Source organism: Dasypus novemcinctus, chromosome 21 (genome assembly GCF_030445035.2).
Source record: "Dasypus novemcinctus isolate mDasNov1 chromosome 21, mDasNov1.1.hap2, whole genome shotgun sequence".
Lineage (NCBI taxonomy): Eukaryota > Metazoa > Chordata > Mammalia > Cingulata > Dasypodidae > Dasypus > Dasypus novemcinctus.
The window spans coordinates 27754530-27777884 of NC_080693.1; the positions used below are offsets into that span (position 1 = coordinate 27754530).

General features: G+C 44.3%; 1 protein-coding gene across 2 annotated transcripts in view; it reads right to left on the bottom strand.

The window, feature by feature from the left end:
• Positions 1-23355, bottom strand: part of PITPNM3 (PITPNM family member 3) — a 118611-nt gene that overhangs the window by 75568 nt on the left and 19688 nt on the right. For both annotated transcript variants that reach the window (XM_058283732.2, XM_058283733.2), the window contains exons 2-3: positions 22786-22881; positions 13141-13248 (exon numbers count right to left, since the gene is read on the bottom strand). In XM_058283732.2, coding sequence (XP_058139715.1) covers positions 13141-13248; positions 22786-22881 — 204 coding nt within the window. The remainder of the gene's footprint in view (positions 1-13140; positions 13249-22785; positions 22882-23355) is intronic.

Below are 23355 nucleotides of genomic sequence, written 5' to 3' on the forward strand. Positions count from 1 at the left end.
GGAATTTCCTCAACCTTATAAAGGGCAACTACAGAAAATCCACAACTAACATCATGCTGAATGCTGAAACACTGAAAACTTTCCCCATAAGATCAGGAACAAGACAAGGATGTCCCCTTTTGACATCTCTATTCAGTATTGCACTAGAGGATTTAGCTAAGGTGTTTAGGCAAGAAAAAGAAGTAAAAGGCATCCAAATTGAAAAGGAAGAAGTAAAACTGTCTCTATTTGCAGATGACACAAACTTGCACATGGAAAATGCTAAAGACTAGCCAAAAAACTACTAGAACTAACAAATTAGTTCATCAGGGTCATAGGATACAAGGTCATTATACAAAAATCTATTGTATTTCTATACACTTGCAATGAACATTCTGAAAATGAAATTAAGAAAACAATTCCAGTTACAATTTATTTTATATTTTATTAAAAAGAATAAAATACTTAGGAATAAATTTTACAAAAGAAGTGCAAGCCTTGTACACTGAAAATTACAGAACATCATTGAAAGAAATTTAAGTCCTAAATAAATGTAAAGACATTCCATGTTCATGGATTGGAAGACTTGATATTGTTAAGATGGCCATACTCACAAAATTGATCTACAGATTCCACAAAATTCCTATCAAAATCTCAGCTAGCATTTTTGCAGAAATGAGAAGGTATTCCTAAAATTTATAAGGAAATGCAAGGAACCCTAAAAATAGTCAAACCCTTTTGACTTCTTTTGCAAAAGAAGAGCAAAGTTGGTAGATTCTCACTTCCTGATTTCAAAGCTTACTACAAGTATATAGTAATAAAGACAGTGTGGTAGGTACTGTCTTAAGGACATAGATGATAAAGAGAGAGGGAGTAGGAGAGGGGATGGGAGAGGGAGAAAAAGAGAGAGAGAGAATATAATTGAGAGTACAGAAATAAACCCATACCTCTATAGTTAATTGATTTTCAATAAGAGTACAAAGATGATTCAATGGAGGAAAGAATTATCTTTTCAACAAATAGTGCAGGGACAACTGGATATCTACATGCAGAAGAATGAATTCAGACCTCTGCATGTACAAAAAACTAACTCAAAGACCTCAATGAAAGAGCTAAAACTATAAAATTCTTAGAAGAAAACAGGAGTAAATCTTTGTACCTGGGATTAATAAGGCAATGGTTTCTTAGCTATCGTACCAAAATCCCAAGCAATAAAGGAAAATAAAGATAAATTGGACTTCATAAAAATTTTAAAAATTTTTTCTTCAAAGGACACCATCAAGTGAAAAGATAATCTATAGAATGAGAGAAAATTTTTGGAAATCAAACATCTGATAAGAGTTTAATGTCCAGAATATATAATGAATTCTTATAACTCAGCAATAAGAAGACAAATAACTCAATTTAAAAATGAGCAAAGGATTTGAACAAGGAAGACAAATGACCAATAAACACATAAAAAATATGCTTAACACCATTAGCCATTAGAGAAATGTAAATCAAAATCAGAGTGAAATACCACTACATGCCTACTAAAATGGTTATAATAAGAGAAAGACAGACAATAATCAGTGTTAGCAAGGATGTAGAGAAATTTAAACCCTCATGCATTGCTGGTGGAAATGTAAAATCGTGCAGCCACTTTGGAATACAATTTGGCAGTTCCTCAAAAAGTTAAACATAGAGTCACCATATGATCCAGCAATTCCACTCCTAGATTTGTGCCCAAGAGAATTGTTCAAACAAAAACTTATACTCAAATGTTTATAACAGCATTTTTCACAACAGTCAAAAGATGGAAACAACCTATATGTCCATCAACTGATAAATGGATTTTTAAAATGTGATATATTCATACAATGGAATATTATTCTTCCGTTTGTTTGATGTTATATATGTTTGTTTTGTAAACTCACAACTATTATACAGTTATTGTTTATGTATGAGTGATATATTTCAATAAATTTTTTAAAAAAAGGAATGAAGTAGTGATTCATGCTACAATATGGATGAACTTCGGGAAAACATTATGTTAAGTAAAAGAAGTCAGACACGAAGGGCCACATATTGCATGATTTCATTTATATGACATGCCCAGAATAGGAAAATCCATAGAGATAGAATATAGATTAATAGTAGTCAGGGGCTTAGAGGAAGGGGGAATGAGGAATATCTACTACCAAGTCTGGGGTTTCTTTTTGGAGTGATCAAAGTGTTCTGGAGTAGATAGTTGTGATGGCTGCACAACTTTGTGAATATACTAACACTGAGTTGTATACTTCAAAAGGGAATCTTTTATGGCATGCAAATTCTACCTCAAATTAAAAAAGAATTTGGCAAGACTTAATTTACTTGGACAGAGTATCAGCTGCTTGTCCCCTTATGTAATTATAATCAAGAATTTTTTCTGCTCTGGGCAATCATTTCACTTATGGATCTTTGGCTAATTAATCCAATCTTAAGTGTGTGTGTTCTGTTCCCTCTCATCTCTAACCTACCAGAAAAGTCTACCAGTTAGCATAACAAGCAGAAAGAGTCCATGGCATCCATGAATCAATATCAACTTGTTATGAAAAGAACCAGTCATAGCACATGATAATGAAAAGCTTATTGCCTTTTTTAAAATCTACTAAAGAAGAGCTTACCAACATAAAAACTTTTGTACATTAAAGGACATTATCAAGAAAGTGAAAAGACAACCTAGAGACTGGGAGAAAATATTTCCAAATCATGTATCTGATAAGGGTTTGATATCCAGAATATTTTTTAACTCCTACAACTCAATAACAAAGAGACAAACAACCCTATTTCACCAAAAGCCAAAAGGCTTGAATAGACTTATCTCCAAAGAAGATACATAACTGGCCACTAAGCTAATGAAAAGACACCCAACATGATTAATCATCAGGGAAATGCAACTCAAAACCACAATGAGATAGCACTTCACACACATCAGGATGACTATTAATAAAAAAGAAGAAAAAAAAAGAGAAAATAAGGATTGGTGGGGATGTGAAGAAATAGGAATCCATGAACATCGTTGGTGGGGATGTAAAATAGTCCAGCTGCTGTGCAAAACGGTTTGGCAGTTCCTCAGAAAGTTGAACATAGAATGACCACATGACCCAACAATCTATTTCTAGGTATATACACAAAAAAAATTGAAAAGGGGAACTCAAAGAGATATTTGCTTGCCAATGTTCATACTAGCATTATTCACAAGAGCCAAAAGGTGGAATTAACCCAAGTGCCCATCAATAGATGAATGGATAAACAGAATGTGGCATAGCCATACAATGGAATATTATTCCACTGTAAAAAAGAAATGAAGTTCTGGGGAGCTGGTGTAGCTCAAGGGGTTGAGCACCTGCTTCCCATGTACAAGGTCCCAGGTTTGATCCCTGGTACCTCCTAAAAACAAAAAAACAAAAAAACTAAATGAAAAAGCCAACTCTCGTTGGGGAACAGATGTAGCTCAGTGGTTGAATGCCTCCTTCCCTGGTACCTCCTACAAAAAAAAAAAGGAATGAAATTTTGATGCATGCAAAACATGAATGAACCCTGAAGACATCACGATGAATGAAATAAGCCAGACACAAAAGGACCAACATTGTATGATTCCACTTATATGTAGAATATTCAAATGCACAGAGACAGAAAGTAGATGACAGATTAACAGGAATGGGATTTGGGGGAGGGAAAGGGGAGTTATTGCTTCATGGGCACAGAGTTGCTGTTTGGGGTGACAAAAAGTTTTGGTAAAGGATGTGATGGTACCACAACATTGTGTGTGTAATTAATACAAGTGAATTGCACACTTAGAAGTGATTAAAATCGGAAATTGGGAGTTGTAGCTATGAAACCACAATAAAATGGTATTTTTTAAAAAAGAAGGGCTGACCAACAGAATGGAAACTTCTGAAAAAGAAACAAATGGTGAACTGAAATATAGAGTCAAGGACTACTTTCAGAACCCAACAAAGACCAAGAAATAAGAATAGGAAGGGCAAGCTGAGACATGATTGGGAAAGTTTCAGCATCAGTCTAATACAAGTTTGGAAGGAGAAAACAGAGAGAAAGAAATACTTGAAGAAATAATAATAAGAAAACTTCACAATAATAAAGAAAGCACAAATCAAGTGAAGGCATGATGAACGACAACAACAAAAATGTCACGTAGAAGCACTGTTTGTGATTTCAGAATACAAATAAAGATGAAAAAATTAAAGCATCAAGTCAAGGGAAAAACAATTACCCACAAAGGAATGAGAATTGAATTGAGCTCAGACTTCTCACCAACAACGCTGAAAGCAAGACCACTGAAGATCGTCAAAGATACTTGATGAGGCAGACTGAGTGATGTGCCCCAGGGGAAAAGCATGTTCCTAAACCATCTGGTCTCATTCCTGTGGGTGTGAGCCTATTGTAAATAAGACCACTTGGAGATGATGTTTCTAGTTAAGGTGTGGCCAACTGAATCAGTATGGGTTTAATCCTAAAATTAGAGACCTTATAAAGAGAAAGCCATAGGGAGGCACTGAAAGCTGGAAGTCAACCAGGAACCAGGAAGAGAAAGGAGAAGACAGTGCCAAGTGCATTGCCACGTAACGGGGAAAGCCAAGGAACCCAGGGATCATGGGCAGTTACCCCCAGAACACCTCAGTCTTCTGGGAGAAAGCATCACCTCACTGATGCTTCAATTTTGGACTTCTCTTAGCCTCAAAACCATGAGCCAGGGAGCAGGTGGCAGGTGTCATTCAGTGATTGAATGCCTGCTTTGCATATACAAGGTCCCAGGTTCGATCCCAGTACCTCCTAAAAAAAAAAAAATTCAATGGGCCAAGATAAATGTTCTATTTTAAAGGAAAAAAAAAAGAGCCAATAAATTCCCATTATTTAAGTAAATCCATTGTGTGATATTTGTCCTATCAGTCTGGGAAACAAAGACTGTTGGGAATATGATTCCTGCATGCATACAAAGTCTCATTCAAATGAGAAAGTAAAATAAAGATATGTTTATAAATGCAAGGGCTTGGGAAGCTTCTATCCACAGTTCCTACCTTAAAGAATTACTAGAGGAGGTATTCTAGTGAAAACAAAATAAATCCAAGAGGAAGTCATGGGATTTTAAAAGCTGCCATAAGAAAGGGTGAATTTAATCAAATGTAAATTATACTTTAATATATTTAGCTAAAGGAGGAGGAGGAGAAAAGGAAGAAGGAAGAGGAGAAAGAGAAGAGGAAGGGAAAAGGATGGGGAGTGCAGCCACCGTGCTGAGAAAATACACACACACACATCCAAAAAAGTAGTGAAATATTATTAAATCGAAATAAAAATTCAACAATCTGGAAGCAAACGGGCAGGCAATATTGGAGTTAGAAAGTTGAGAAAAGAAAGAAGTAAAGGCATAGCAAAGTCTTTCCCTATTCAGAGATAGGATATAGACACCAATCTAACCCAAATCCTGGTAGAAAATACCAGGTTTTAAATGTGTATTAAAATGTAAATTTCAAGAGATATATAAAAACTGTATAAGCAAATTTGACTTTGTCAACAAGAGGCCAAAATACAGAGTGGAGAAAATGGTATTGATAAGCTTGATATAATAGACAGATGGTGACTATGGTGATGATTGATGATAGGGAGGGAGGAATGGAAGGATGGATTGAAAGATATAACTTGGAACAACACATAGAGATAACATATTTTTTAAAACTTATGTGGAACATTCATGAAATCTTAAAAAGCTTTTCTCTCTAGAATCTGGAAAAGTATAAGTAAAATAAACACAAAAGAAGTAGAAAGAAAATTTTAACAAAAATAAAAGCAACACTAATTTATTTAAATTAATTAGAAAAAATAGAATTGATAAGGAAAACTAAAAACTAGTTTTTTGAAAAGGCCAACAAAATAGACAAACCTTTGGCAAAATTTATCAAGAACGAGAGAGAGACAGAGACGGAGAGAGAAAGAGAGGATGGAGGAGAGGAAAATGGACACAAATAATGCTGGGAATGAGAAAGCAGATAACTTCAGGAGGTAATTTTTTCAACTTGACCAAGAGTATTTCTAGAATCCTAGGGCAAGGGTCATACTTATTGGTGAAACAGTAAAACGATTTCTAGTACAGTCAGTATTAAACAAGAAAGCCTGCTATCACTCCTGCTACTCAGCATCAACCTGGAGATCCTATGCAATGTAATTTTAAAAAAGAAAAGGAAGTAGATAATGTAAATAGTGGCAAGGAAGTAAGTGTTAAGATTTGTAGATGATAAGACTTTCTACCTAGAAAATCCAATAGAATCAACTGACCAACTATTAGAATTAATAAGAAAATTCAGCAAGTTGGCATGATTCAGGAGAAAAATATCTTAAATGCAGAGAAATAATTTATATCCAGAATATATATAAATATATATATAAAGAACTCTTAAAAACAAATAAGAAAAGGACAAATAGCTCAATAGGAAATAGGCAGAGGATATGTTCAAGAAATTCATTTAAAAGAACAAAGGGTTAGTCAACACATTTATAAAAAGATCCTTGAACTCACTAGCAATCAAGTAAATACAAAAAGGAACAATTTACCTATTAATCAGGTACATTTTTAAAATTGGATAAAGCAAGTCTGGTAGCATCATGAGTAAATAGTTAACCTAAATCATATTTCATGTGAGTATAAATTTGTACAGTCTTTTTGGAAAATGATTTGGCAGTAAATACTAGAATTTTCAGTGTTTACACCATATAACCCAGGTAGTATTATTTTAATCCTGAAAACTTCTACTGTCTATCAACACATAATGGTTAAATAAATTATGATACATCTATTATAAAGAATACTGTAGTACAGGTAAAAGGAATGAATTGGATCTATATACAATCGTTAAAAAGCTCTTTGAGGTCAACTGTCAAATGGGGAAAAAGGAAAGTCACAGCACTAATATCTAAAAGACCTATTTCTAGAGAGAGACAGCCCTCACTGATAAATTCTGTAGTGGGGACTTCAAGTGAAGAAGTAGATATGAGACACTGATTTTATCTGTATGGTTTGAATTGCTGCTGCTTCTTTTGTTTTTACAGTGAGAATATATTCAATAAGTAAGGTAGACTACTAAGGTAATGTAAAGGACCCCTTTACATTATAATACATAGTGTTGGGCAATATATTACCCAAAAATGTAAATATAGAACCAAGCTCAAAATAAAGTTTAGGTAACATACATGTGCCAGAAACAAAGTGGGAACTGCATTCCAGAGACTAAAACAAAAGCTGACACAGAGGAGACCCACAGGAGAGTCAAATGGATAAAATCTCCAGCGCTAAAGACTGAGAGCCAGATTTTACTCCAGAGACTTGGCCTTAGCCTGTGAAAGGTGAGGACATAAAGTAGCACCCTCTCTTCAGTAGGAATCCTTGAAGGGCTGCTCCATACATAAAGGAACTAAAAAATAAAAAAGGACCTAAAAAATATACTTTGGGGATGCAGCAAAGAAATCATTCATAGAGAGTGAGAAAGAGAAAAGTCACACTTGAGTAATTAAAACCATAAGCCTTTGCCATATATGGGTGTAGGGTCCAAATTTATACCTAAACTATAAATACAGCATACAAAATGTTCAAGATTAGCAAAATTCTCTGGTCCAGCAGAAATAAATGTCTCTATAAAGACATTTTCACAACTAGGCACACAGGACTCACACAGAAAAGAAAATGGAGGTAAGGGGGAGACCAAGATGAGTTCACAATTAAAAATGAAGAAAAATAATCCATGCGGTGCAGTTAGCAGACACATACAATCTTGCACGTGCGCACACACTCAGAACAGAATTAGCCCCCTCAAGACAAGAAGTGGAGATAACAGAACAGCCTGAAAGTGCCTATGCAACATATGTTTTAAATGGTTATGGAGATAAAGGATGGAATATAAAATATAATTATGATTTAGTTGGAAGAAAGTCAGCTCCATTTGGAACTTGCAGAGCATGAAAAATCTTCAGGACTGAAGTTGATTGAATTATATACCCTGGAGAGGACATATTCTTAATCTCACTCCATGTTCCTGTGGGTGTGAAACCACTTGTAAATAGCATCTTTGAATATGTTAAGGTGAGTCGGAGAAGGCCACACAGGAAGAAGCAGGAAGTCAGCGGAAACGGAAAAGAGCAGACAGGAGAGAAATCGCCATGAGACTCCATAGAGACGCTAAGCCAGGGAACTCCAAGGACTGCGGCAAGCCAGCACCAGAACGGTACAGACTTCGGGGAGAAAGCATAGGCTTGCTGACACCTTGATTTTGGATTTCTAGCCTTCCAAACCATGAGCCAATAAGTTTCTGTTGTTAAGCCAACGCATTGTATGGTATTTTTCATAAAGACTGGCAAACTGAGATGGTTTTTAGTATTGGAAAACAGGGTGCTATTGTTACAAGTTATTATAAGTACCTAAAAATGTAGACGTGGTTCTGAAATTGAGTAATGGGTAGAAGGTAGAAATTTCAAGCACTTGGTAGAAAAATCCCAGATTGCTTTGAAGAGACTGTCAGTAGAGTTAGGGATATTAAAGGCACTTCTGGTTAGAGCTCAGAAATAAGTGAAAGCTGTAGAGAAGCTTCTGTCATCTTAGAGAATCCATCATGAGCAGAATGTTGGTAAAAAAGAAAAACAGATAGAGGTTAAAGGTACTTCTGACGAGGCCTTACTAAGGAATGATTAATGTAGTATTAGAATCTGGAAGAAAGGGATCCTTGTTATAAAGTAGCTGAGAAATTGGAGCTGTTATGTTTTAGTGTTAGATGGAAGACAGAACTTGTAAGCAATGGGCTTGGATGTTTAGCTGAGGAGTTTTTCAAGCTAAGTGTGGTAGGTGCAGCCTGGTTTCTCCTTTCTGTGTAGTATAAAATGAGAGGGAAAAGGGATAAACTTAGGACTGAGCTGTTAAGGACAAGGGAACCAGCAATTAATGGTTTGGAAAATTCTCAGCCTACCCAAAGAGCATACTCTTAGGCTAGGGCCAGAAGCAACTTTATCAGGGTCCTCTCTGAGCACCCAGGAGGTGAATTCCCAGAGAACAAGACTCCATGCAAGGGTTTAGCTGAACCACCTTTTGCTAAGGAGGTTAGCCATATGATACATGGACCCACCCAGCCATCTCAGAGAAAGTCAGTATTAGAAAATTATTTGTTTAGGAAAGATCTGTAGAATATCCTTTCGTCTGGTAGTTTGGACCCCTTTGAACTGAATGCAAAACTCACAAAGTTTTTGAGAATTTTGTGTGAGTGGATTTACTGCTAACTTGGACTAAAAGGAACAGAGATAGGACAAAATAATGAAAAAATGATTTCAAGGACAGAATCATGGAAACACTGGTCTGGATGAAAGAGATCTCCTTGGACCGAAAAAGAGAGCTTCTGCTCAAGCCTTTGGGTGGGGCAGGTTTTCTGTACCAGCACTTGAAAGGGTGGTATTTCTGCCCTGGCACTTGGAAAGGGCAGGCCTACTGTCCTGATGGTCAGGGAGAATTCAGCCAATACCCTACTGATTGGTAGGGGTGGGGCTGACACTCCATCAGGCCAAGAAAACAGGGCCTCAATTCACAGATGACTCTCAGACCTTGGGACCTAATGGAGTTTGACCTGCTGGGTTTTAGACTTACTAGGTACCTGTGACCCCTGTTTTCCTTCCAATTTCTCCCTTCTGGAATGCAAATGTCTATTCTATGCCTGTCCCATTATTGTATTTGGAAGCAGATAAAATTTTTTCTGGGTTTCACAGGTGCACAGACAGAGCTTCTTTCTTCCAGTGGCTCTCTTTTTTTGTGTCTGAATTTCATTCTGCTTGCAAAGGACCTCAGTAATATGATTCAGATCCATCGTGATTGAGATGGGCACCACAGACAGAGAAGAAAGATATTTTTGCACAAGGGAAGAACAGAGGGCAGACTGTAATAGAATGAATTATGTACCTCAGCAACGGGCATGTTCTTAATTTTAATCCACATTCCTGTGGATGTGAAATCATTTTCAATTAGTATCTTTAAATATGTTCAGGTGAGTAGGAGAAGGCCACACAGGAAGAAGCAGGAAGTCGGTGGAAAGTGAAAGAGCAGACACAAGAGGAGAGAGATGGCCATGATATGGGAGGCTGAGCTGCAAACCAAGGATCTCCAAGGATTGCGGCAAGCCAGCAGCAGAACACTACCGACTTTGGGGTGAAAGCATGGCCTTACCAACACCTTAAGTTTGGAGACTAGCCTTCCAAATCATGAGCCAATAAATTCCTGTTGTTAAGCCAACCCACTGTGTGGCGTTTGTCATAGCAGCCTGGCAAACCAAGACAGGGACATTCATGTGAAGGTGAGTAGGAGGCAACAGGAAATAAAAGTCTGGAGCCCAGGATAGACGTCTTGACTGGAGATAGACTTAGGAGTCATCACCAGGAAAGCTGAGGCACCCTTGGAGGAAATGTGAAGTGAGAGCTATGTTTAAGGGAAGGCAACCTGAAGGAGGCAAGAATGTCAGCTCTATCTACATGACCCATTGTGATGGCAGTCTTTTCCAGGAAGCATTCTCTGGGCTCTCTCTCCCCCCAAAATATTCCCTAGAGCCTTTCTCTTAAGGCCCATTACACAGCCTATGTGCCTGCGTAGTAACCTGTGGCTCTGATCTGTCTCTTCAACTCTCTGTGAGACCCTAAAGGGTAACAATCCCATTATGCTAGTCTTTATTTCCCCCACATCTTGCATGGGATTGAGCCCCTGTGGTGGTCCCATAAGTGTTTTGTTGAAATGAGTGAAATTAATATGTGTGTTCTGTTGTGTTGTGGGAATTTATATTATGAACTTACAGGGAAATGGGACTCAAGAGGAGTTAGAAACCCAGCTGGTTTCCTCTTTGTTACCCCCTTCTTTCCCTCCCTCTTCCTGCTCCCCCATCTGTACTAGGAGGAAACAGCATCAGTTCTTGGACTTAGGCAAGCTCTGACCCTAGTTCAATCTCATGAACATCATGAAGCATTTGCTAGAGCTGTGCTTGTAGAGGATTTCTCACACTTCTCTTCCTCTTCAATCCTTATAAGTATTATCTGTTATTGAGTGCACTTTGCAAGTATTATTTCACTTAATCTTCACAAACTTTTCACTAGCCCCACCCTACAGATGAAGAAACTGAAGGTCAGAGAGGTCACATGATTTTCCCAGGCCATAAAGCCATGAAGTGGCAAGACCCACTTTCAAACTCAGACCTCCTGGACTCCAAAGCCACAGTTCCCACCTCTACCATTGGCCTCCCCTGCTTCCTTCTCCCCTTCCCTCCACCACCGGCTCCTCTTTCCTTCCAGCTCACACCCTCTCACTCACCCCCTCCTTAGCTCACACTGGGACTGAGTCATACATTCTTGGCAGACAAGTGGGGGTGGGGGGCGGGAAGGGATGGCCAGATGGGTGGTGATTATAAGTTTGAGCTTGTCTTTCCATGGCTACCAAGCATGGTTGTGGGGCAGCACCTGAAATCTATGACTGTTTCTGGCCTCCCTCCAGGGTTCCTGGAGTGAAAATAAGAGAAGATAAAGGGCCCATCTGCAAATATGTGTCTATAAAGACTGAGTAAAGGTCTCTATGCTGACCCTGGGGACTGGACTCAGAGCCCACACTTACTGTGGATATGATGGTGGGCTGGGGAGTAGGGGATGCTCTCCTTTTAAGACTCTGGGTTTCTCAGGCCTGACTTTGCCGGGACCCAGAACACTGCCTAGCCTTACTCCACTAGCCGGGGCGGGGGGCGGAGTTTGGAAGAGAGAGCCCTGGGCTGGCAGGAGACTAGGGATCTGGGCCTGATGCTGCCATCTACTTGGGGAACCTGAGAAAGATGCAGTTTCTCTCAGCCCTGGGTTCTTCATTTGTAAAATGGGACAACCACCCCAGGCCTCCCACTTCTCAGGATGGGTGCCTTGGCATGGGAAGGGCACTAAACCTAGGAGGCAGGGATGGGGGGCTGGGAAACAGAGCAGAGCTGGGGACAATACAGCATCACCAAGATGGCCATTCTCTTGGGCTGGAGCTGGGCCAGGACTACCTCATTGAACACCTCCTGATGGGACAGTCTTGCTCATTCGGCAACATTCCCAGACCATGACTGAGGAATGACAGGCCCAAGTGAGGAAGGAGAAGAGGAGATGAGGAAGGAAGAAAGTAGGAGGAGTGGTATGTAGGATAGGGAGGAGGGGTAGAAAAAACTGGCCTCAGGATAACAGGTCAGTTCCCTAGATGGGGTTTGAGCCCTGATTCTCCTCCTCAATCCAGTGAGAACTTAATCAGATATAGTTGCTCTCTGAGCCTCAGTTTCCCCATATGTCATCTCAGATTTTTTTACCTCCTCAGATACATCCTCCATCCATTTGCCTTTCTTGGCTTAGGGATCAAAGGTGATTCATGGAGGACTCTGCTTTGTGATGTGTGACACAATGTAAGTCAGTATATAAGAGGATCAGACTTAAGGTAAGAGTCATCAGGGCTCAGAGGGGAGAAGCAGGACTTTTAGAAGGAGATGGGATACAGGATCAAGGAAGGGTTCCTGACATTGAAGCTATGGAGCCAAAAATTTAAGAACAGTAGGTGCTCAATGAGCATTGCCTCAGTGAGGCAAAATGGTTGGATGGACAGATGGATGCATGCATAAAAGCATGTTTGTCTTCTTATTAATCTCCTGGTTAAAACTCCCCTTCATAAAAAGCCCCAGTCACATACTCCTTCTTCAACAATTCAGCCGAAAGAAGTCCAAATCCCTTCTGCTAATCTTCTCTCTCTAGACCCCAGCTCTTGCTCCTTCTCAAATGCTCCTCCAGCAGATTCTAATCCCAGCAGATATCATTTAAGAAACCTGGACCCAGTCACCTTCCATTAATTGCCATGCTACCATAGAGGTTATTCTACAGACAAGAGAAACTCTTTTGAAGTACCCTGGAGATGTCCTGCCACAGAAAACCCCATAGCAGTTTCCATGAGCGTTGCTGCAAGACAGAATTTGAGGAAACTGGAAAAGGAAATGCCCAGACCAATGACTCCTCATAGAAGACCCAAGTCCCAGCCCCAAATTATGAACCCTTCAACCTTCCATTCAACACTCATATGCACACACCCTGGTCATCAGGGAAACGGAATCTCACCTTGATGCTCCTCCAGTTTCCCCATAGTCTCAATCTGCTCCACCAGGTCATTTGAATTCCACTGGCTCATCCCAATGAGGATAGCATTCTTCCCTTCAGCCATCTCCTCTGTGGGAGGAAGCAGAAATGGACATGAGCAGACAGGGCTGTGTATAGCTAGTCCTAACAGGAGCTTATATATGAGGGAGAATTTATTTCTTCCTCAGAGTTGAGGTAGACTTTAACTATTGAAAACTTCTCTAATAGACAGGTATGACATATTCAGGAAATTCTAACTGTTCTGTTGTACCCTACTGGGCTTCCACATATTGCAGTAAAGGAAAGTAACAAGAGGGCATTCATGAGAGAAGCTGAAAACCCATGGGAGTCTCCATTCCTAGCACTGAAGGCAGCATTTCTTTAAATGAGTCTTTGAAGAGAAAAAGTAAAAACTTGCCACTTACTGACAATTTTCCCTTGGGTAAGTTACTTAACTTCTCTGGGCCTCAGTTTCCCCATCAGTAAACCTCTTATGCCTCTGTCCTCCCCTAAACCCTGCCGCTGTCTTATCTGAGCTCAGTGGCTACTCTGAGAGGAATCAGTGGGGCAATATTCCCTAACCATACTGAACACCAAGTCCTTGGGTCCTTGGGTCCCACATTTGGTGTAGTCTTTAATTTTGGAATGGAATATTTCCTCAACAATAAACCCACAAGGACATTCTCTCCCGCACCACCTGTCTCTCTGTCTCTCTCTTTCTATCCTTCCTCTCTCTTTCTCTCCCTCCCTTTCTCTTTTCCCAAGGGCCCTCCTGGTGAAGAGTGTGCCCTGCCTTATAGATAAGACATCAAATGGTGTTGAGGAGGATGCCCAAACCCCGTGAGAGGAATGAGGTCCATTTCACCCCTAAAGAACTTTACAGAGCAGATGGAACCAATATGGTGGAGCTGAAGTTCGAGAGCTGTCCAGCGTCCTGAACCACTGTAGTACCCAGTACTCCAGGCCCATTTCTAATAGAGACACCTCCTCTTTATTTGATCTATTTAACAACAATTATCAAGCCCTTACTATAGCTATAAGTACTTTAAAATATTAATTCATTTAATTCTCATAGCGCCACAAAAAAAGTATGATTATTATTATCTCCAATTTATAGACAAGGAAAGTAAGGCACAGAGTAGTTAAGTAACTTGTTCAAGGTATCTGTCTAGAGCCAGGATTAAAACCCAGATATATTGCTTCAAGAGTCCTTAAACCCTGTCCTCCTGTTGGTCTTCCCTGGACACCCTATCTTAGCTGCCCAACATTCTCAGGCACCACACATACCTAGACAAATTCCTGAGCCCAGCACATTCCATCTGGGGTACCACAGGCATTGGTGTGTGCCTTGTATACTGGGAAGAGCCCTGAACTGAGTTCCAGTCCAAATTCTGCTACACGCAGGCCTCATGCCTTTGCACACATCCCTCAAACACTGTTCCTGTCTTCTCATCCCCTAAACCAGAGTAAATACTCTAGCCCAACAACTCTCTAGAAAGCTGATATGTGGCCAAATGAGATAGCAAATTTGAAAGACCGACATAAACCAAGATGCTGTGAATACATAAAAGGTGGTTACTTATTCTTGGGACACAGAATTGTGAAGGGGTTAAGAGCTCACTTCTGGTGTTCTATTGACTATTTTCCATCTTGGATCCTCCATCTCTGGCTATATGAACTTGGGAAAGGTATTCCAGCTTTATGAGGCTGGGGTTGACAAGACAATGTGGGTAAAGCACTTACCAGACTGCCTAGCCCACAGTAAGAAGACAGGGGTACTACCACATGGTAATGAAGATGGTGTCACCACCTCCACCATTACCAGCAGCAGCATCATGTGGTGTTCCGCCTCAACACTCACTCTCGATTCCAGTTATGCTATTGTCTGCTCCCATGACATTCTCATCCTAGCTCCAGAATGAGAATAGTTAGGATCAGGCTGTAGTCCACCTTATACCTCTCTCTCCTGGTTCAATTACCCACCCATCTATCCATTCATTCATTCCAAAATTCATTCTACGATTAATTACTTTGTGAACACATACTGTGTGTCAAGGCATCCTGCAGGAATCCATTTTTATGAAAAACACAATAGTAACTAACTCTGACATGGTGAGACAAGAAAGCCAGGCCTCCAGCCTGACATGGGGTCTGCAGCAGGTGTTCAGCACTTCCTAGCTCCTGTTTTATCTACAGTGCAATAAACCTTTGCCTGGGGGCTTATGTAAGGCTATGCGAAGCTTGAGGGTTTTTCTGTATGGACCTTGGTCTCTTTCCCTCTCATTTCTAGTTACATGTATGTCCCTCCCCCCATCTTTCATTCTTGATCTTTTTGTCTTGCTATTGGATATCTATTTCTCTCTCAGACTCTCACTCTGTCTCTCATGCTTTACATATGGCTCCATCCCACTCTGATCTGGTCTCTCTAGATCCTTTTCTATTCATCCCCGTATCTCTTGGTCCCCGCATTTCTCTGTCTCTCTCAGGTCCTCAGTCACTCTCTGCCCCATCCATGACCCCTCTGGGTGGACCTCTTCCAAGCTCCCTGACTCTCTTGCTCATGCTTGCTTTCGTTCTTGCTCTCCCCCATCCCACTATCTGCCTCTCCTCTCTCCAGGTCTCTCATTTTCTCTGGGTGGACATGTCCCTTTCTTGATCTGTCTCACTCTCTTTGGGTCTCTCGGGGTCCCTCCTCTCATGCAGGTCTTTCTTGCTGTCTGGGTTTTCTCCCTCTCCTTCTAGATCACTGTCTTTCTTTAAACTCTCTTTTGGCCTTTCTTGCTGTGTGTGTGTATGTTTCCATCTCCCACTCTCTCTGGGTCTCTCTTGCTCCCTCTCCCCTCTCCACTTTTACGTATTTCCCCTAGCGTTCTCTGTCTCTGCCCCCATCCCTCATCCCTGTCTCTCTGGCTACCTCCCTCCCCCAGTCTCTCAGAGGTGCTTTCTCTCCCTGCCTCTCCCTCTAGGCCTCTCCTCTGCCCCTGCTTTTGACAACTCAACCTTCAGATCTTCCACTCTGGCAACAATGGGCTTGTCCCAAGAGGCAGCAGGAGGGCGCCCGTGCGCACACACACGGAAGCAGCGGCAGAAATAGCTCCTTTCGGAATCGTTCAGGCAAATCAGGAAGCTGCGTGGCCGGGCGCACTGCTGTCCGCTCTACTTCCCCTCACCGTGGTGTGAGCCTCCCAGCAGGGCCCCCGGAGGCCACAGAGGGCTCATTTGGATAAATGTCCCGGTTATGGATTTGCTTTTCATCTTCTGGTGACTGTTCTCTGCATGCTAATTCTCCTCCCCGGTAACCTCTGGCCTCGACACAGTTTTAGCATCTACTTAATTCCTACTGAGCCCATCTCCACCCCAGAATAAGCCCTGGGCTGAGACTCACCCACAGTCACCACAACCCTGGCTTGACCCCAGACTGGCTCCAACCCTGGCCAAAGCCTGGTCACACCCCTGTAAGCACAACCTCCGGCGCCAGCGGGCACCTCTGTTTTTGCTGGGCCCACAGGACACTGGCACAGGGACTCTTGTCCCATGCAGGAAGGCATCGCCTCCAGCTCAGGAGGCCGAGGGCACGATCACCTTCCCCAGATGGCCTGTCCTAGCCAGTCCATCTTTCCAAGACCTAAATATGCATTGCCTAGGGACCTCTGATACAAGATCCCTAACCTCCACCTGCATTGTTTAACACGCCCTCCCCCATGGCCAAAACCCCCATTCTCTCTTTGCATGGCAGAGGTACCTGCTCAGCCCAGTCCCGCAAGCCTTTGGGGCTCGTTCCTTGGCATTCTCTTCTCCACTGTCCCTCCTCCAATGGGGGAGAAAGGCACAGGGACGGCAGAGGATCAGTAAGACATCGGGGGTTTGCTTCTTGATGGCTTCCCACAGTGACATCCTTGCATTCCAACCCGTGAGGCAAACAATCCTACCCTTGCGATCTTGCAGATGAAGCTCCTGAAGCTTAGCGAGGTGACAAGACCTGCCCGAGAGCACAAGCTTGTTGAAAACCTTGATGAGCCACCTGGAGGTACAGCCTTGATGAAAACAACCTCGATGGAATCCCCCAGAGAACATCCACTTTCCTCTCCTTGTCCCTTACGCCCTTGGGATCAGACCTGTCACAGCCCCCTTTCCCCACCCCCACTGGGAGACTGTGTGATCACAGCAAAAGCCCAGTTCTGGGAGGAGAAGACCTGGGGTGTACCCTACAAGACCTGACCCTCTGTGCCTTACAGCCCCTGTCTATAAAACGGGATCATTTGTCCCTGCACTACCTGAACTTGCCAGGAAACTGAGGAGTTCAAAGCCAAGAGCAGACTCTCTGCAATGCAGAGTGCAGCTCCTCATACCTGGCCTCCTCTTGGACAGGATCAGGGAACATCAGCCAGAGCTGGGCACCGAGAGGGGACAGAGGACACAGGAGACAGGGGCAGGATGCAGAAAGGCAGAAATTTCCAGCTTCCCACACAGAAGAATGCCCCTCCCCACTGCCAAGGGAGGGAGCGCCAAGCTCTGCTCTCAGCCAAGCTACCCAGGGCCAGAGGTGTCCTGAAAACAAACCCTGGCTCCCCCACCGCCAGGAGCACATGTACTGGGCCCTGCCAACATGCTCCTCCCTGCAAGTAGGGAGGAAACCCAGGGCCTGGCTTGTTTCTGCATATTCATAGGGGGCTGCTATTTAGATGCAGGAGGAAAGTCAAAAGAAAACAAATATTTCCTGTCAATGCCAGGGAATGGATCTAGGCACTGCTGCCTACAAGGCCTTACAAGGCCATTTGGGAGCTGCATGGAACTCTTAGAGCTGAAAAGAGTTCTTAGAGGTGAAGTCCACTATTCTCATTTTGCACATACACAACTGGTCCACAATCACACAGCACATCAGCATCAAGGCTGGGGCAAGAAAATTCACATCTCCTGCCTACAAGTTCAAGGCATTTCCCACTGAGTCTATTGACTCACAGTTAAGTTCATGGTAGAAGCCCTCGATGTGTAACTAGATGTTTGGTGGCTTTTACGACTTTTCTAACTGGAGTATTCATTGTGTCTAAGTAGAAGGTTGAGGTTAAGGATGCACCTGATATTTTCTAAATGAAGCAATACATTTTGCTATAGAAACACACCATAAAGTGACACATGCTTGCCATGCCCAATCACATCCCAAACACACCTGATGCCACTGTGGCTGTTCTGATGCCCACTGTGCAGCCTTCATCCTTTCAGGGATGGAGATTTTCATTTTCTCTTTAAACCTAGCATTTCATGGCCAGAAGCCATAGAAAATACGGGGTCTCCCAACAGGTCAGTCTTTCCTCCTTAGTCTGCTAAGTCCTTCTTACCTACGGTTTCTAGCCAGACCACCTGCCACTCAGCCACCTTCATCACCCTGTGACAAGGAGCTCAGACGCCCCATGCCCAGGCATGTTTCCACGTTGGTGGCTTATCCTCCACCAGAGAGTTTGAGTCCTGAGTCTCTGGCCTCCTGCAGGGCAGGGACAGGGAACCCAGGGTCAACCCACTGCCTGGGCAGGAAAGTGCAACTGGAGGATGCCCGCCGCCTTCTGTGACGCAGGCTCCTCTCCCTCTCCCTGTGCACTAAGCAATCTGCCCTCACCCCCATGCTCACTCTTGCACACTGGGCTTCCTTCTGTTGCTCAAACCCGCCAAGCCCATCCATTCCTGCTGTAAAGGCTTGGCACTTGCTGTCCCTCTGCCTGGAATGCTCTCCTCCCCAGATCCACACATGGCTCATTTGTCGTTATTCAGCTCTCAGCTCCAAGCCACCTCCTCTGAGGGTTTTTCTCTAAACACCCAGTCTAAAGGCACCCACAGTCGTTCTATCACATTCCTGTAGGTTATAAGTTTGTGCTTTTCCACCCCATTTTTAAAAACAGCATTATTGGAGTAGAGTTGGCATTCAGTAAACTACACATATTTCAAATGTAAAATTTGTTCAGTTTTGCCATATTTGTGCACCCATGAAGCCATCACCCCAATCAAAATAGTGAGCAAATCCATCATCCCCAAGTGTTTCTTGCCCCTTTTTAATCCCTCTCTCCCACTGCTCCTCATGCCTGGGGAACCTTGCTGTCTCTATGATTAGATTGTGTTTTTCTAGAGTTTAACATAAATGGAATCCTACAGTGGGTACTTTTTTTTTTTGGTCTGGCTACTTTCACTTGGCACAATTAGTTTGAGTTTCAGCCACATTGTCGTGTGGGTCAGTAGCTCATTCTTTTTCATTGCTAAGTTGTATTTCTTTGTATGGATATACCATGATTAGTTTTTATCCAGTCACCAGTTGGTGGACATTTGGGTTGTTTTCAGTTTGGGGCTTTAATAAATAAATGTGCTGTGAACATTCATGGACAATTCTTTGCATGGACATATGCTTTATTTCCTCTGGGAGTGAAAAATGTCTGGCTCACATGAGAGGTGTTAAATTTAACTTTTTAAGAAGTTACAATCTAATATCCAATGGTTGCACCAGCCCTCCACACCCTGGACAATCTTTTTCATTTTAGTCATCGTAATGTGTGTGTTGTGATATCTCATTCTGGTTTTGATTTCCATTTCCCTAATGACCAGTGACTGTTTGCATCCTTTATGTGCTCATTGTCATTCCTATATCTTCTTTGGTTGAAGCGCGAAAGAAAGTGCAGCCTGCCCAGGAATGGCGCCACACACACGGAGAGCTGATGCAGCAAGATGACACAAAAAAATGAAACACAGATTCCCATGCCGCTGACAACAACAGAAGTGGACAAAGAAGACGCAGCAAATGGATGCAGAGAACAGACAACTGGGGGGTGGGGGGAAGGGGAGAGAAATAAAATAAATCTTTAAAAAAATAAAAATAAAAAATAAGTGTTCTTTGTTTTCTCAGTCCTCTGGTCATTTTTCTAGCAGTCAGGGTGGGTGGGGTGGGGGATCATCATCAGAGCCATGGGCAGAAGAGAGAATCCGGCCTGGGAGCTTTCAGGGACAAGGACGACCAGGCAGCCTGGCGTGAGGTCCAGGAGTTGGCTGCAGTGTCCAGCTGGTCTCTGCAGGGACGGTCTCCTCCCACTGCCTGTGGAAACCGCCACACACTGAGGGACCACTGGACTGGACATTCACAGGGGCAGAGGAGTCATCTGAGGACTCGCTGAGGAAACCCAGGTTGCTGAGAAGGTGCTGGTGCTGACTCTCAAGGGGCTGGGAGCGAGTTGGAACCACAGAGGAAGCCAGACGCAGGGCCCAGCCCAGCAGAGGGCAGGGCCCAGAGCCAAGGTCAGGATCACAGCTCAGACTCAGGCCAGGGTGGAGGGGCCCAGCCTAGGCTGGAGAACTGGAGAACGGAGGCCAGGAGGTGGCCCCTCGGGGCAGGCCCAGATACCCGGACACCCACAGCCCTGGGTGTCCTGAGATGATGCATGCATCACCCCTTACTGCCCTCACTCAAGGAAAACACAAAACCCTTGGTCCAGGGAGGCTGCACGGGGCAGACGGGAGTCAAGTCCAAGTAAAGAGGGGCCCCAGCAAACCATGGGGCAGATCCTGTGCCTAAGGCTAAGATGCCCTGGGAGAGGGGGTTGGGGAGGGAGAGGGCAGGCACACAGGGTCCTGGAAGGAGTGCTGAGAGGTGGGAGGCAAGGAAAGGGGCAGGTCAGAGGAGAGAAGGGGAGAAGTGATGGGAAGGGGGTGGAGATGGGACAAAGGACAGAAAGAGAAGGTGGGGTCGCCAGTAAGGAAGAGGAGAGGTGACGCCAAGCTGGAACCTGCAGTGAGCTCACGGGAGGGGAGGACAGCGAGCAGATGGGCGCGGAGGGAGGCGGCAGGCCCCAGGGGAGCAGGGAGCATCCCCGGCTGGGCTGCTCGCAGGGAAAGCAGGTGAGCAAAGACCCCCGAGGGAGGGAGCTGACCTGGGCCGCCCACAGATGCTGCAAGCAGCAAACCACCGTCATCTGGTAATGCAGGGCCCCAAGGACCAGCAAAAATATTTTAAAGAAGTTTTCTAAGCATCAAAATACTGAAGCCGTTGTCACACTGTGGGTTCGTTGCTATGGAGAAACTCGGCTCCAATAGCCGCTCCAATCAGATGCCGACAGGCGACAGCAAATGGGCCCCAATGGGCTGGAATCAGGGAGCGGGTTCTTCACCCAGCATCAGGAAGGGGGAGTCTCCAGCCAGAACAGCTTCCCACCATCTAGCCATGCTTCCCTGAAAAACACCAGAACTGGGTAATCCCTATTTTTAGCAGTACTGAACTGATGGGGGAAACTGAGGCCCAGAGAAGATGAAAGACCTGCCCAAGATCACACAGCAAATCAATGGGATTTGTGCCCAGCCTAGATGTCTTCCCAGCACATGGTCTATTTCTCTTTCAAGACCCCCTTTGCCGGGCATTTCGAAGCTGGACCAGCCCTGGGAGTGACTCAGTACCCCACAAATGGTGAATTCCCAGAGTGGGACCCAGCAGGTCTGCGGGGTACTGGGGACCCTCCTGGACTGGGAGGAGGTCCTCAGTGCTTCTCTCCCACTCCCACACAGCCCAGCTGGGCACAGCTTGCGAGGTGCGTCTCTCCCAAATTCCAGACAGGCTCTGCCTCTCATTGTTCCCGCACCTGCCGGGCAGGTTCACACTGCCGAGCCTTTGCTCAGGCGGATCCCTCTGCCTGGAATGCTCAGCCCACTTTGCCCCCTTCTCTCCAGTTCTTAAAATGCTCCTTGTACTTCAATCGCAGCTGGAAGATGGCCCCTTCCGGTGCACCGTGAGCAGGTTTTGCACCCATCACTGGGCTGCAGAGTTGATTTCCTCTGCCCGCCATCATCTCTCACCTGATCTCGTCTCTCATCTGAACATCTGAGCTAGTCTTTCTTTTTATTTTTTTTATTTTGTTATCTCCTTCCCCTCCCCCTCTCCCCGCCCTGCTGTTTTTGCTGTCTGCATCCATTCGCTGTGTGATCTTCTGTACCTATTTCTCTTTTTGTCTTCTCATTTTTTCTCCTCCAGGATTCACCAGGACTCGATTCTGGGGATCTCTGATGTGGACAGAGGTTCCCTGTTAGATGCACCACCCTTGCTTCCCCTCTCCCTCCACGCTGGCCTCCCTTCTGTTCCTGGGCTGCTCCTTGCTCTTCTCTACTTCAGCACCAGGTACCTGCTGTTTCCTCTCTGGAAGGCTCTTTCTTCCGCTCCCCACCCAGACAACTCCTCCTCAGTTCTGCAGAGGCGATGTTAACAACCTCCCCACCCAAACCAGGCAGGTGTCCCGGTCATCGCTCTCTCACAGCACCTGGCACATTTACTCCATGGCGTCCCTCCCCATTCGAGTCCGTACTTTCCTTTGTGTAAGTGTTTAAGGTTTGCCGAGGTGAGGGCAGTGACAGAGCCTCTTTGGCCAGCTACGGTGTCCCCAGTTCTGGCACAGCTACGGCATATATTAGGAACTCAGGAAATATTTCAAAAAGTAAGTGAAGGAACACTGAGTCTTGGCCCTCAGGAAACTCATGACTGGGTAAGTGTGGAGTGTGGGGTTGCAAAGGCCAGGTATGAGTATGGGGGATACTGGTCCCCAGGAGGGGTCCCCTTTATGGGGCTTCCAGGAAGGTCACCCAGCCAAGGACGCAAGGATGGGGTTCACTCACCTCTAGCATCAAAGAATTCATCATCGGAGCTCTCCACTGAGTCGCTGAGGACATTTCGAAGGTGCCAGGGGGCACCGCCGCCCGGGTGAGGGCCACCTGCCAAAGCAAACATACCTGTTAGCCAAGTGGCACTGCGGAAGGTATGAGGGAGGCGAACCAGCTGCCCTGGTCAAAGGCTCAGGCAGCCTGCTGCACACCCTGCCCTCTCCCTTGGCAGCATCAGCACCTCACAGGGCCCTTGCCCTGCCGTGTTCTCACGACACCCCAAATACCTCCCTGAGATGGCTCTGCAGGGCAGGAGACAGTGTGCCCAAGTGGGGCAGGAGACAGTGTGCCCAAGTGGGAAGGAATCAGTGTGCCCAAGTGGGGCAGGAATCAGTGTACCCAAGTGGGAAGGAATCAGTGTGCCCAAGTGGGACAGGAGACAGTGTGCCCAAGTGGGAAGGAATCAGTGTACCCAAGTGGGAAGGAATCAGTGTGCCCAAGTGGGGCAGGAATCAGTATGCCCAAGTGGGGCAGGAATCAGTGTACCCAAGTGGGAAGGAATCAGTGTGCCCAAGTGGGAAGGAA